Source organism: Microtus pennsylvanicus, chromosome 7, assembly GCF_037038515.1.
Source record: "Microtus pennsylvanicus isolate mMicPen1 chromosome 7, mMicPen1.hap1, whole genome shotgun sequence".
Lineage (NCBI taxonomy): Eukaryota > Metazoa > Chordata > Mammalia > Rodentia > Cricetidae > Microtus > Microtus pennsylvanicus.
Window position 1 is genome coordinate 77,706,164 of NC_134585.1, and position 15,886 is coordinate 77,722,049.

Here is a 15,886-nt window from a genome sequence, read left to right on the forward strand (position 1 = left end):
TTATATTGTCTACTTCACCCTTCCTGTTCTCTCAGGCCACAGGGCTCTGCTCTGGGTTAACCAGATGCTGTCTTCTCCACAAGAATTACCCAATATGACATCATACACTCCCCAACCTGGATCATTACATCTTCCTTCTTCCCCACCTTCTCTTTGTATCTATCAAAACCTGACATAATATATTTTAAAAGCGTCTCTGTTATTTATGTCCCTCTACTGGGTGTTAAGCTCCCTGAGTGCAGTTGTTTTTTGTTTGTAAAATCTCTAATCTTCAGTAAATCTTCAATGAATAAATGGCTTTATTTTGAGGTGATAAAAATGAACTTATAATAAAACAGAGTTTTGGAACGAGCCTTTTTTCATAAGGTTATTTTAGAGAATCACTGAAACAATGGGATTGTTTCCTACTGGGTAGACAACTTTGAAAGAAAAATCACCAAACACACAAGTTCAACGGGGTCAGTAGTTTTGTTCTCTTGTGCCTCAACTGCCTTCTAGAACTAGAACACTGTTTCAGTATCTGGGGTATTCAGAGGAGAATGATAAATAGATCTGTTTCTATGAACGTATACAAAAAAGCAACCGTTTAACAAAGATATGCATTAAGGGCCAGGAATGGTGGCACTTGACTGTAATCCCACAGTTTGGGAGCTTAAGACATGTGCTCAAGAAAAAGACTCACCTGGGAGAAAGAGTCTACCATCTATTAGGCCTTTACATACTGATGTGGGATTTATGCTATGAATATGTTTTATTACCACTGGTTAATAAAGAAGCTGCTTTGGCCTGTGGCAGGGCAGAATATAGGTAGGTGGGAAAATTAACTGAGTGCAGGGAGAAAGAAGGTAGAGACAGGCAGACGCCATGTAGCTTCCCAAATACTCTTTGTTCTCTGCCCGCTCCCACTTCCCATGGGGTCTTTCTATACTGTCCAGCTATGCTTTAACGTCTCTGTGTGGCCTGGACCAGCCTTGAACTCAAGACTCTCCTGGCTGAGCCTCAGTCATACTAATATGACAGGCATGCACCACCACACCCAGTGAACTTTATCCATTGACTATCTGTCTGCCCCAGAATTCCCAAACTGCGTTAGAAGGACTTGCTCATGAGGAAGCTATTTAATTCCCGCATGCACAAAGGCCAACATGTACCTGTAGAGGAGTTGCACAAGTGTACACAGTGTTTTGTTGAACAGTCTGTAGATGCTTTATCAGGTGATGAGGGCCAATGCTCCAGCCAAGCTGGGAAAAAGAGAAAAGCAGATTTCAAAAACCAATCTAAGGACATATATCATATCTAAGAGAGTAGTTAGTGCAAATGACAAACACAGGTAGTTCAGAAATGTCCCCAGGAGAAAAGCGGGGCAACACTTGTTTTCGTGAAGTTCCTAGGTCTGTCTTCTTCACTCACCCTGCCTCCTGAAGCTAACAAAACCTGTGATCACTGTGAGCCCTTCCCTCTGCTGAGGTGCCCCTTCTGGGGCTCACGAGGAATAAAAGCCAGAAGTTATACTTGCTCTAAGTACAGGCACAAGTAATTCTGTACAATGGCTCAGAAGACTCCTCCACAATTAATGCACACTGGTTTCCACCCATTCCTCTGGTCTGCTAGCCCTCCCTGTCTAGCGTCGGTAAGGCTGAAGGAGAACTGAATTTTAACTGGGACATTATTCGTTGTTAAATAATACAGGAGATACTGAGACGGTATCTCCTGTAGCCCAGGCTAGCCTTGAACTCATAAGTTAGCCAGAGAGAATGTTGGGTTCCTGATTTTCTTGCTTCCACTCCCTGTGGCTCAGGATTATAGATCCTGATGAATGCGTTGCCGTGATCAACAGGACAGTGGTTGGTGCAGGGACTCTGAAGGCAGGCTACCTGCCCTGGATTGTCTTTATTAGCAGTGTAATCTCAGGCAGGCAGTAAAAATTACTGTGACTTAGTTTTATAGTCTGTAAAACAGAGATGAAAACCTTGCCCACTTTATACTGTGCTGTTAAGAATGAAAAGAATTAGCATTGCTGAAAACACTTACTGTTTGGGTCACAGTTAAAGCTGGAGGATTAGCCAGTGTTATCTTTCTCATTTCATATGTGAATATTTTTGTAAAGTAAAAAGTATCATAAGTTGATCATTCATAGCATTTAAAATTGCTTCATTTTTTTTTCTTTTAAGGAAATTACTCGGTCTCAAAGGATGAAAGATGGGGCAGTGATATAGTTCAGAGGGTAAAGATTTGCTTGCTTCCCAGCCCCAGGACCCAAGTTCAGTCTCTGGGATTCACATGGTGGAAGAAGAAAACTGACTCCTACATATTACCTTCTGCCCTACACACACACACACACACACACACACACACACACACACACACACACACTCACACACACCACAGCATACATCGCCCAGTCCCCAAATAAATACATGTAATTAAAAACAAATAGGATGAAGCTTGCATGAGAACCAAACAAATCAGTAAAAATGGAAAAGATCACTAAGTATAAAACTCCACATATATTATTCATGCATTTAAAATGCAAAATATTGTACAAAAATTAAATTATGAGCTTCATTATTACTGTTATTAATTAATTAATTTATTATTTCCAAGACAGGGGCTCTCTGTGTAACAGCCTCCTATGGGGATTGAACCCAGGGCCTTTCACTTGCAAAGCATGGGCTCTACTCCTGAGCCACACCCCCAGCCCAGCAGTACCCTCCTTCTCTTACCTTCCAACCTGTCACACTGAAAGTCTTGCCAGCACTTCCTATTGTTATTGTTCTCTCCCACATACCTGGAAAAGTGGCTTAAAGAGGAAAAGAAAAATAAGTCGATAACTGGCTATCAATTACTTTCTTTTTCCAGTTACTTTTCATTTAGTATAACCTAAAGACACAATGCAGACAACATGAACTCAGTGAGAATAGATATTAAATAGTATCAGTGTAGTTATTTCCGTCTTCTTTTTCTAAAGAAGTATACGCAAGTATAATCCACCACTGCACGAGCATCGCTACCTTCAATTTCAGAACAATTTTTCCAACCACAGGCGAGTCGCCAAGGCATTCTTGACTGATGTCTGCCAATGTCATCCACTCACAATTGTCCATCAAGTCTTTCTTAAAAACTAAGAGTGGCAAAGGAAACAAAGAAGAGGAGCCTGTGGCTTCTGCCTCTGAAGGGCTTGAGGCCTTGTGGAGGAAGTGACACCCAGGTGGCCTCAGAGGCACTGTGCTGGCGGCTGAAGTAGGGGCAGGCAGGGGCATTAGGCAATGGTGGAAGGGAGAGGAGGCCTCCTGGTCCAGGGAGGATTTGGTTAAAGTTTGGAACACCACATCAGCTTAGGCAGGCAGAAAAGGGGAGGGCAGACATTCTGTGCTACAATATGAAATGTAATCACTTTTTTAAAAAATAATCTAAGCAATTTGTCAATGACTATTTTTTTTTAACCACGCAAAAGTGGATGCCCCTCTCTTCCTAAGGGGTCAGCTAATTAGCTGCATAGGTTATAAGGAAAAATTTTCAAATATCAGTCATTTAGTGTATGAATGAGGTGGGGATAGAGAGGAACATTCTTTGTGATGATTGAAATGGCAGTTTTGTCAGTGGGAGCTATTTGACCAAGAATAAGAGGAAATTCTGTCATTTTCTTTCCTCCTCTTCCTCTTCTTCTTGTAATAGGATATGCCTTGAGGGCCATCAAAATGACTGTGGGCAGCAGCACTTGCTGGGAGAGCCTGAGTTGGATCTCTGGAATTCAGGGAAAGGTGGGAGGAGAGACTGTACTCCACAGAGTGGTCTGTGGCTTCAACATACACGCTATCATGTGTGAGTGCCCAATCAATAAGGTTTTGAAGTCTTGTGATCTTCAGCAAATCACGCCAGTTATACTATTCCCTGGTGCTTATCATTTATAAGGAAACAGTACATTTGGAAATCCTCTACGTTCTTCTAGGATGAATATTGCCAAACTGAGCTATTATGCAGACTTTGATTTAAAAAATTACACCATTTACATTTTAAGATTTCAAAGATTGGGGCTAGAGAGATGGCTCAGAGGCTAAGAGCACTGGTTGCTCTTTCAGAGGTTCTGAGTTCAAATCCCAAGAGCTAGGCAGGACTTTTGGGGCAGAGAGACCCACAGGTAAGAAAGAGGAAGAAAAGCCAAGAGACAGAAAATAATCAAAAATGCAGGAGGAGAGGTAACAGCTACAAGTCAAGTGTCAGCAAAAGATGAATATAAATGGGTTAATTTAAATTATAAGAGCTAGTTAGATCCAAGCCTAAGCTATCGGCTGAACTTTCATAATTAATAATAAGTCTGTGATTTCTGACTTGGGAGCAGGCAGGAGGGACAGGGAAGACTTGTTACATTCTAATCCCCTCAAGCCCCAAGCCCTTGCTTTCTCCTTCCGTCTCTGTGGCCAATTATAATGCACCACCGTAACAATGACGGTACACAGAACTTCTGTTCACACGCAGGTGTACAACTTTATCGCTTCCATGTTTCCTATTCATCTTACTCAGCAAAGACATCTGATCGTAAAATATTCTAGTTTGCTTTCTAATTTTCCATGATTCATGTCATGGGCGAAAGCAAATTCGGGGAGGAACGGGTTTGTTTGGCTTACACTTTGCCGTCACAGCACATCATTGAAGAAGCCAGCGTTGGGACTAATTAACAGCTCAGGAAGCACAGCAAAAACCATGAAGGAATGCTGAACCATGGGCTCACGCTCACTTGCTTTCCTTACAATGCCTAGGACTACTAGCCGAAGGATGGCACTGCCCACAGTGGAGCGCACCTTCTTATATCATCAAGACATTTTCCACAGAGGTAGCCAAATGACTGTGTGATTCAGGAACTCTTCAATTGGGATTTCCTCTCTTGACTCTGGTTTGTGTCATGCTGAGTCGCTTCTACCATGTGTGGAAAATGAGAATTTAGAAGAGACCAACACAAATAATAATCTCATCCTTCTGGTAAATTAGAAGAAAAATGCATCGATTCTGTTTAACGATATAGGGAAAAACAAAATAAAAGTGAAGGAAGCTAATGCTGGAGGTGAGGGAGACTGAGAAGGGAACAAAGCCCCGAGGGAATCACGGACACCAGAGGGAGGGTGTTTCTAGGCAACAGAACGACAGTGCAAGACCCAAAGGTTATCGCACAGCTTACAGCTCTACAGCTGAGAGCTTGGGCCAGCCGAGTTGATACAGCAGTATTTGAGTGAGGTAGCCCAGTAGCAATTGCAAAATCCCACTAGGAACAGAAGAGCAATAGCTTGCCATTCTATAACTCCCTGCTGTTATTTGGGCAACTCATTCAGGACAATCACAAACCGCTTCATAAAAAGCTCTGTCCCCAGTGTCTTATATACTGAGGAACAGCAGGATTCTTGTTAAGGAGCCAAAGATAGGCAAAAGACCTACTCTGCTCACGTCCCAGCTTTACAGTGTGATCTCAAGTCCCTTCCCCCACTGGGACATCCGTTCACTAAGCTGAGCTTTAATCTCTCAAGCACGCTCCATCTAAATGCCCCTCGTAAGTGTGCACGTAGATACCCATTGCAGAGACTATTTCAAAGCTGGCCTGGGGTCCTCTCGGATCCTTTGTTCCGCATGTGTCCAGACCCACTCAGACTGGAGACTCCGTCCGAATCAGTACCTATTTTTATATGCTTATGTCCCGTATAGACAAGCCACTCATAAACCTCATCACTGATGCACAGGGCGTCATGCTTGATGCAGAGGTCAGCAATGACTTGCAGCTCCTCTCTGGTATACACCTACACATATTAAAGGAAAGGGCACAGCCAGTTATACTACACGTGAGGAAACAGGGACTCCCAGCCTGTGTAAGCAAAGAGGCTCGCTTACCTTGCCAATGGGGTTATGTGGAGTATTTAATATAATGGCTTTCGTCTTAGAGCTAAATTTACTTTCCAGTTCTTGAGGATTGAATGTCCAATCAGAACTAGACCACTTCGTCCCATCTGTAGGTTTCTAAGCATGAAGAATAAAGATGTGATTTGAACGAATTAATTTATGTTTACTGTCTTACAAACAACCTAGTGAAGAAAGAAGATTAAAGACAGACCCGACAAAGGTAACTGAATACATGACTAATGAAGAACACAGGCACAAATAATTAGGCTCTAATTCAACCTCGAGGACCCAGAGGCCCTGAGTCTTATGTACACACCTGTTTAAAGAAACAATGAACGCTGTCAACTAACAGCTGTTCTTCCTTCCCAGAAGCCAGCTGTATCTATGGGCCAGGTGTGACACCATAAGACTGACAGAGGAGTCAGTGAGTCACCTTGGCTATTTTCAAAAGACTTAGCTATATCTTCAACGACAAAGTAATTTAAAACATTCTTCGGGCCAGCGGATGGTCTGGGGACTTACAGATCTCAGGGGAATAAACACAGGCGTTGCTCCGGCCATTCTCACCATGGGCTCATAACAGTCATAAAAAGGCACCATTATGATCACCTGAGATAAAAGAAACAAGAACACAGGGTATCAGCCAGCAATTCACCTCCGGAATGTGGTGCCTCTTATGTCAGAGGCGCTGTGCCAAGTGACAAAATGCAGCAACGAAAAAGACAGGCTCGGTCTTCATGGAGCGAACGTCTGAGTGCAAAAGACCCTGGATATAAAGGCATCCTTGGAGTCAGAGATGGAGTTCTTGGTCTCTTGGGAGATCTACAGAGAGGCTTACAGTGGGGACATTCAAAATTGCCAATTATTATAGATGCACACCCAGATTTTATCTGGTGCCTGGACTGCTCATCATATTTTCAAAAGTATGTTCTGAGCAAAACCAGTAAGGGTGGTTTTTTTTTTCTCTTGTATTTCAAGTTAGAAAACGAAATGCAGGAGGAACTTGATATACCAGACAGTGATAGGAGCAGGATTTCAGGAAATGACACTGTGCTCGTTTCTAGAGTGGAGTGCCAATTGGAGACAGTATGTTGAGAGTAAACAATTGAGTCAGGGGTCAGAGTGGATGCTATTGTTCTTGTGTGATGCCCACAGCCCCTCCTCCCCAGGTATGTGGTGTCTGGCACCTTTTCCTCCCAGTCCTTGGATCAGATTTCTGACCTCTCAAACTCCCCTCCAACCTCCCTTGCTGCAGCTTCAAATGGAGGGACTGATCTTGTCTGCTGCCATCACACCCCAGCCTGCAGACTCAATCTAGAAGTTCTGCTTTTCTTTTTTTTCTGCGGTGGTTTGAGTGAGAAGGGCTCCGCAGGCTCATGTTTGCCCGCTTGGGCCCTAGTTTATGGAACTGTTTGGAAAGGATTAGGAGGTGTGGCCCTGTTGCAGGAGCTATATCAGTGGGGTTTCAAAAGCCCACTCCAGCTGGGTGGGGGTGGTGTACACCTTTAATCTCAGGCAGAGGCAGCGGATGTAGGGAGGCAGAGACAGGGGGATCTCTGTGAGTTTGAGGACAGCCTGGTCTACAGAGAGAGTTCCAGGACAGACTCCAAAAAGCTACAGAGAAACCCTGTTTCAAAAAACAAACAAACAACCAAACAGATAGACAGACAGACAGATAGATAGAAAGCCCACTGCATTCCACTCGGCCCTCCCTCTGGCTCATGGCTGTTGTTTCAACATGAAGTCTCTCACCACTGCTCCAGCATCATGACTGTCTGCCTGCCTGCTGTCATGCTCTCTGCCATGATGGCTATGGTCTCTTCTCACCCTTGAATCTAAGCAGACTTCCAATTATGTTCTCTTCTGTAAACTGTCTTGATTATGATATTTTGTCACAGAAACAGAAAAGTAACTAAGACCATCTCCTTCCTTCCATTGAAATAAGATCTTTTCTAGCCCTGACTGATCTCCGGACCCCTGGCTTAACCTCCCCTGTTCTGGGATGGCAGGCATGTGCCACCACACTTGCTTAGCTTTTATACCATTTTTTTACACTTATTTGTTTACTTGTTGTGTACATGCTCTTGTGTGCACCATGGGCCACATGCGGGAGCCAGAGAACAGCTTTTGGTTATCTTATTCTATCATGTGGGTTCTGGAGATCAAATTATGCTTGGCAGAAAACGGCTTTATCATATGAGCCCCCTTGCCAGTCCAAGGAGCCACTTCTCCAGCTTATGCTTTTATATATTTTTTTAAACCTAACCCAATTTCATGAAAATGTCATATAATTTTAATTTTTGCTCTTACATTAATGTTGAGAGTTCCCAAAATTTAAGAATTATTTTTTTACCTTTTGCATGTATAAATAACAGTGCTATATTTGTGTCTATAGTTCTCCTTTTTTAAACGGCCAGTTGAATAAATTCACATGATTGCTACCTCTAGATGGAAGAATATAAGCTTGTTTACAAACACACACAGTCTAAGGTTTTTATTGAATCTGTGTATGTGTCTCTGTGTGTGGAGGTGGGTGTGCATGCCAACCACGTAAGAAGTTAGGTTAGCTTGGGCTAGTCTCAAAAACAATAAAGCAAACTAGCCAATTAACTAAGAACTTTACAAAGCGAACAAATATCGCAGACATAATAACACATGAAAAGAAAAACAAAGCAAAACTCAAGAGCCTGTACCATCTTATTCCCACCTCTATCCAATAAAAGAGCCATGAGAATGAACTGAGATGCAGATTACAAAAAAAGGGTGAACTCTGGGCGACAGACACCAGGACAGGGCTTAAATCTTCTGGACACTGGGAAGATGCAGTATCATTATGTGTGCTAGAGTTATATGGTAATTATCCCAGTCTACATTCAAGGCTGGCTTGAATGTACCACCACTAGACCTCAAAACTGATTGAGAGAGAAAAAGAAAGGAACAAAATGAGGAGAAGGTTCCAATGTGGGACAGAAGCACTGGGTGTTAGGACAGTGTTCATTACTCACCTCGTCTCCCGGGTCAACCAATCCTTGGATGGCATTAAAGAGAGATCCATATCCTCCCACTGTCACGAGGATTTCTTTATTTGGGTCAATTTGATTTTGATAAATTTTTTCATATAAGCAGGACAGAGCTTTCACAAGTGGTGGATGACCCTGTTGTATTAAAGATAAAGACAAAACAATTTCAGAATAACAGTCAATGCAGGGCCAAAACAGGACTGTGAAAGGCTGGAAGTTGGGGAGGATTCATCCCAAGAGGTAAGGGCAAGGGGCTTCTGAGTTTCCAGATTGGGACAGTTGATCCTTTAAGGAGGAGTGGTTCACACACACACACACACACACACACCCCAGCTTGACGTATCAGTGTATGCCCCACATGGTCCCGATAGACTCACAAAGCCCCTTGTGTACTGATTCAGGTTATCAGTTAATGCAGCCTTTGATAATTCTTCCTTTACATATGAAGGAGGGGATATATCTGGAAGGCCTTGTCCAAGATTCACAACAGCAGGATCTGCAGCCAACTTAGTAAATTCAACCCTGATTAACAAAGGAAACAACTAAAATTAGGAAATTATAGAGTTAGCTTAATTATCATATGTGATCAGGCAGTGGTAACCCATGCCTTTAGTTCTAGCACTTGGGAGGTAGAGGCAGTTGGAGCTCTGAGTTCAAGGCCAGCCTTGCCTACAGAGTGAGTTCCAGGACAACCAGGGCTACAAAGAGAAATACTGTTTTGAAAAACAAACAAAAAATATCATATGTTCTCATTATAAAACAAAAAAATAGGACTTTGTCTTAGAGATGAAACACAATGGGTTCCCAACAAAAACGTTACCACCCACAGAATGAATTTATCTAGCAAATGATGGTTGAAAAAATGACCCTATATTCCTTAGAGACCTCAATTTAACAACATTCATATTTGAGCCATATTTGTATGTAGGTATATTAATGCCTGTAAATGTAATCCCAGGAGGGAAGGCTGAAGCAAGAGGCTCAAAAGTTTGAGGCCAGCCTGGGCTACATACATAGCAAGGCCCTACTTCAAGAAACAAAGAAAAGGAAACTGTTGTCAATTTCATGAAAGCATCAGTCAAACTTAGTTTAAGATATCCTCGGCTATGTATCCAGTGCTAGCCCAGGGACCAGCATCCTCCCATTCAAGCTTAATTAATGGGGGGAATTAAATGAAAGGCTTCATTATTGGATTGTGGCTGAAGCTAAAACCCAATTTAAGGGACACAGGAAACCTGACATGATTATTCGTCTAAGACACTCACCACACATTGCTGTCCAGGCCTTCGATTCGTTTGGCATTTTTGAATTTCAAAGCCATTTTCTGAAAGATAAATATTGAAAGCTTCTTTTAATTCTTTATTCAAAATTCAAAGAGGCCAGTAACAATGGGCCTCTCTTCCTTTTGTCTTCTGTTACCTTGTAAATGGTACCACGCAAAGAAGTTTTAGAACCCAGTGCAAAATTCTAAGGAATTGTCAACTCTTTCCTACTGTTCTACAGAAAGTTTTTCCTTGTGGCCCTCATATCTTTACACTCAAGAACAAAAATCCCACCCCAGCATAAAGAGCTAATCAATTTAAAGGCTTGAAACAGACTCTAGAGCTCAATCACAACACCAACAGAAAAGGCTTGAAACAGACTCTAGAGCTCAATCACAACAACAACAGAAAAGGCTTGAAACAGACTCCAGAGCTCAATCATAACACCAACAGAAAAGGCTTGAAACAGACTCTAGAGCTCAATCATAACACCAACAGAAAAGGCTTGAAACAGACTCCAGAGCTCAATCATAACACCAACAGAAAAGGCTTGAAACAGACTCCAGAGCTCAATCACAACACCAACAGAAAAGGCTTGAAACAGACTCTAGAGCTCAATCATAACACCAACAGAAAAGATTTCAAGAGAATCTTGAGCCATGCCATGAAGTTTGCATAACATATTATACATCCATAGTTCTATAAGGAAGCTCCTCCTATGGCCTACAGGAAGAACTCAATAAATGGTTCTACACTGCTCAATTACGGATACTGATGCTAACACTATGAAGCAATGCTTATGTATTGGGCACCATTCTGCGCACTTTACGTGACTAAAATTTTAACATTCACACCAGCCCTATGTAGCATTATGAACCCCATTTATGCATGAGCAAAACTGAGGTACCACGAAGTTGGAAAAGAAAAGAACTTTTTACATCTAGCAATACTTGTAAAACAATCTCAAACAGGTTCAGCCCAAGATTTGAGCCCATGACCTTTCTCGACAGCCCATACTTAAATTACCTTCTACTGGTTTTCACATACTAAGACCTTCTAAGAAACATGACTGTAAGTTGTAGCTTAAAATATAGCAGTCATTCCCATTAGGTCTGCTAACACTAAGCAAGCAAGCTAAGACTGTAGTAGGAAAATATTAGAAGTTATAATTACCATACCATACATACTATTTCAGTTCTTTCAATTCAAAAGTTATATTTTGACTCTTTCTCAAAAGTATTAAATTAGCTTTGAGTTCATTGCTAGCAGCCTGGTGGAAATAAGAAAAATGATTGACAGCATTTTTGTAAGGAATTTTATAATAGAATATTAAAGCAATTTTAATTCAATTTGGAAAAGAGATAATGATAATGGTTATTAAATAGAACATTGTTCTTATTCTATTTCCAATAACGATACCAAAGAAATAGCTTTCTCAGTCTCCTATTTGTAATCTTTGAAACTCCAGTGAAAGGAATCATGAATAAACTCTCTGGAGGCTAACACACTTCTAGAACAGCATTTTGATGAAGTCCCACCTGAACACGATGCTACTCTAGAGAATACAATTATAAAACTCAAAAGACCTCGCAGAACAGAAAAGGATATTTTTAACAAAGGCATTTTTGCCTCTTTCTGAAAATGTGTTGAGAACTTAATGATTCACTCAGCACGTGATCAGAAATGCAAAGTAGATTTATATATTTAAATAAAAGCAGGGCTGGGGAAATGGCTTAGTGGGCAAATCACTTTCTGGGTAAGCATGAGGCCCTGAGTTCGTATCCCAAGCACCCATGTAGAAGGCAGGTTCTCTCATGGCTTGTAACTCCAAGACGGGGACGGAGATAGAATGGTTCCAGGGGCTCCAGTGCAGCCAAGACATCTCACACAGTGAACTCCAGACAAAATCAATAAGAGACCCTGCCTCAAAAATAAGGTAGAGCACAACCGAGAAAGATACCCAGCATTGACACTGAGCCTCCAAATACCCATTCGTTGGCATGTGCACCCTCCTGCATGCACTGTTCCCCTGCAAACTGAAAACGAAAAGTTTTTATGGGGTGCCATAGACAATACAGACACGGAGTACTGTGGGAGCCCACATATGGCCCAGTTTCCATTTGGAGCCTTTTTTGACTTAAGGAAGTCCTTTGAATTCAAGCTTGCCTGCTCTACTTTTTCCAATAGCCTTGAGGGCTGTGAGAGACTTCTGATTTAGCCCGTGAGAAAAGAACACTCTATCAAGTAGAGAGTATACGGCTGACGACAAACCTCAGGAACATCAAGATAGAAAGTGAGACTGCTTCCGAGCAGCAAGCACGTGTTGGAGAGGAGGCTGCTCACTCAAGGACAGGGATGGTCTTGTGGCTGGATACTGACTGACCGTCTGTGCTGTGCTTTGTTCTGCTAAGCAAGTTCTGAAGTAAACTCTGGGCTGTTTGGCTGCTTGGGCATGACCAGACAGACCTCCCGAGTCTATCCTGTCTTCTGTTTCTTTCATGTAACTTTTCTTTGGCCTTGAGAATACCCTATCCAGTGCCTTAATCTCGGAACAGTCTCTCCAGCCCTGATACATTAACAGCATAGAATTATAAAGGTTTCCTTTTGCTTACACCACTCGCGCATTTAAACTCAGCTGTCGCTCTGTTCCATGTCATTCATCCTGAGACATAAGCCAGTCTCTGCGAAGAGCACAGCCTACTTTAAAACAAAGAGATCAATCTTAGAAGACCCTGCTTGGATATATACACATCTCTTCTGTTTATACATTTTTTCTTGTCATAGTGATTTCATGGTTGATGTTGGGAAGCTCTGCCCAGCCCCACTCCTGTTCCAGACCCTGCCCCTGAGAAAGCCCACCACTGGCAGCTCTTCCCCCGGAACTGCTCAAGACCACCTATTTAAGACCTTGCCCACAGATCTTCCATAGATCTCATGCCTTCCTGAGAGTTACCTGGGAGTTGTCTCACTCTGCTCTGTTGATTGAATCTGGATTTACTAATTCTGTTTGATTTGACTTATTACTTCCCCAATAACTGGGGATCCAATACTTTCCAGTTGAGCCACGGAGCCAGGTTATAGGACTGATCAGGAGAGGAAGCAGTAGTGCTTGTGGAAATGACTAAGTAAAGCTGTGGGAGTCCAGCTCCCATGGGGATTAGGTCCCAAAGTGGAGGTGTGGAGTGGGCGAGGGGAAGGACATTGACCCAAGCTGAAGGTGAATTGGGATGATTGCTACTTTATTGCACAAAAGATTCAATGGGAGCAAGGGGGCCTGTGAGCTGGGGTGTGGCTTTTGATTAGGGGTTGAGGAAGCTAGCATTGACCTTCACAAGTTAATAGGCACCAGCCACGTGTTAATCGAAGGGCCACAAGTTCCTCTGGCCAGAGATAAAAATACCTCCCTTTTTAGGAACTTTCTTTATGCCCCTGAGAAAATGGGGGCTCTCATTTAAATGCCTGACCTTGGGAAAAGGACTTTCTCTAGTATGGAATATTGAAGTTTTTTTAATATGAATTAGTATATTCAAATAATTAAAGTTTAAAGAGAGCAAAGATGAGGGTAGAAATATTACTGTAAACCTGAGTATGTGGGCAGACATGTAGGCCACCCAGACCCGAATAATTACACAGATACTATATTAATTACAACACTGTTTGGTCAATAGCTTATGCATGTTTCTAGCTAATCCTTTAATCTTAAATTAACCCATTTTTATTAATCTGTGTATCACCACGAGGTTGTAGCCCACCAGGAAGTTTGTGACTGGCAGCTCACACCTTTTTCCTTCAGCAGCCACATGGTATCTCTCTGAGTCTGCCTGTTTTCTCTCTCTGTCCTGTTCCCATTTGCCACCTAACTTTATTCTACTAAGCTATTGGCCAAAACGGCTTCTTTAGTAACCAATGGTAATAAAACATATTCATAGCATACAGAGGGGAATCCCACAGCATGAGTAGACCTTAGGAATCTATAAATATTGATTATCAAATATATCTTATTTATCAAGCATATGTTACTCATCTAAACTTTCTAGCGGCTTGGTGTTAACTTGTGAAGGAATAGGCAGGGTGATCACCCTATATGGTCCCATGGTGGTGGGGATTTTTTCCAAAGAGTTATTTTGTTTAAAGAGGTTGCCATTTTATACATTTTTCATCTTTCAAAACCTGAAAAAAAGTTTCCCAAGGGAAAAAGCATAAGGGTACCCCCATAACCCATAATGAGAATCATTAAAAATGAAAGTAAACAGGCGCTGGAGATTGTGTTCTGCTGCTGGAACTTTGTCAAGTAGCAGTGGTCGCCCTACAGCGAAGATCAGACAGGTCATTGTTACAGGTTGAATTTGGTCCCTCTCAATTACATAGGTTGCGGTCCTAACTCTCAGTACTCAGAATGTGTCCACAGATACAGAGTCACTGGGGTCTCACTGGCTTGGGAGATAAGAGCACTGTTTACTCTTCCAAAGGACCCAGGTTTGATTCCCAAAACCCACATGAGTGGATCAAAACTGTCTGTAATCCAGTCCCAGGAGATCCAGCACCCTCTTGTGGACAAAACACTCATATAATGAATTAAAACAAAGATTTGCCTATTGTTTAAAAGACAGGAAAGAAATAGGCCTATTGCATAGACGATAGTTGAAAAAGGTCTTTTGGGGAGGCTCACATCTACTTTGGCCCATGGGTCCCTAATTTAAGAGGACACACAGAGAGAGCCTGTGTAAAGGGCATGGCCAAGGCTAAGGGATTTGTGTACAAGTCAAGGATGCCAACATCCCCAAGAAATCACTGGAAGTCAAGGAAGATGTTTCCTTAGGACGAAGTGTTCCTGTTTACAATGTGCTCAGGCTTCTCAGCCTCCAAAGGCAGTGAAGGAAACAAAACAAAAAAGAAATCTAATTTCTTAACCATTTGCTTTGTTAGAACAACCAGAGTAAATCAACTGACTCGCTGTGTTAGACAGGGTTCTCTAGAGTCATAACTTATAGAATTAATCTCTCTCTGTCCATTACCATAAAAGATTCATCAGACTGTCACCACACTGGAACACGTTCTTTGGGGTACCCTGAATCTGTGTTCCATGGTTATTCCTACTTGGCTCCCAAATAAGTGTTATCTCTTATCACCTTTGAGGTGAGGGTTGTGTCTTTACAGTGACAAAGGTCATGTCACACTGCACAGTGAGGACAGCCAGACTCACTTGCAGATGCAAATGGTGCTTGTGAGACAGAGGTGGGCAGATCTCTGAGTCTGAGGAGAGCCTGATCTACAGAGCGAGTTACAAAACAGCTAGGGCTTCACAGAGAAACCTGTGTTGAAACACACACACACAAACCCGTTTTCCTGGGGTAGACTCAGCACCAGGAGGTTAGAATGAACTCCCAGATATATAAGAGAACATCTATAGGTCTAGTATGATCTTTGAATGCAGCTAACCATGTGATGTGCAGTTCTCCATCAGTTTGATTTTATGCATGGCATATACAGATTACACAAAGTTACCATCGAAATCACAAGGTAATCTTCCATTAGGTTGAAGGGAAAGGGTGCTGCTCTACTGCTTCACCACAAGGTGGCGAGTTTTGCAAAGAAAAGGAAAAGCTTCAACAAAGCAAATTCTTAAAATGAGAGGAATTACAAGAGCCTGCAACACCAAATTCCAGGTGCATACACTTTAAGGACTTATCCCACAAGACCTAACACATGTAGGTGAGATGA

General features: G+C 42.2%; 1 protein-coding gene across 2 annotated transcripts in view; it reads right to left on the minus strand.

Annotated features, from left to right (window-relative positions):
- Nucleotides 1-15,886, minus strand: part of Kyat3 (kynurenine aminotransferase 3) — a 33,495-nt gene that overhangs the window by 10,790 nt on the left and 6,819 nt on the right. For both annotated transcript variants that reach the window (XM_075981178.1, XM_075981179.1), the window contains 8 exons: nucleotides 10,169-10,227; nucleotides 9,281-9,425; nucleotides 8,889-9,038; nucleotides 6,406-6,492; nucleotides 5,875-6,000; nucleotides 5,663-5,783; nucleotides 2,724-2,800; nucleotides 1,152-1,241 (listed from right to left, as the gene is read on the minus strand). In XM_075981178.1, coding sequence (XP_075837293.1) covers nucleotides 1,152-1,241; nucleotides 2,724-2,800; nucleotides 5,663-5,783; nucleotides 5,875-6,000; nucleotides 6,406-6,492; nucleotides 8,889-9,038; nucleotides 9,281-9,425; nucleotides 10,169-10,227 — 855 coding nt within the window. The remainder of the gene's footprint in view (nucleotides 1-1,151; nucleotides 1,242-2,723; nucleotides 2,801-5,662; nucleotides 5,784-5,874; nucleotides 6,001-6,405; nucleotides 6,493-8,888; nucleotides 9,039-9,280; nucleotides 9,426-10,168; nucleotides 10,228-15,886) is intronic.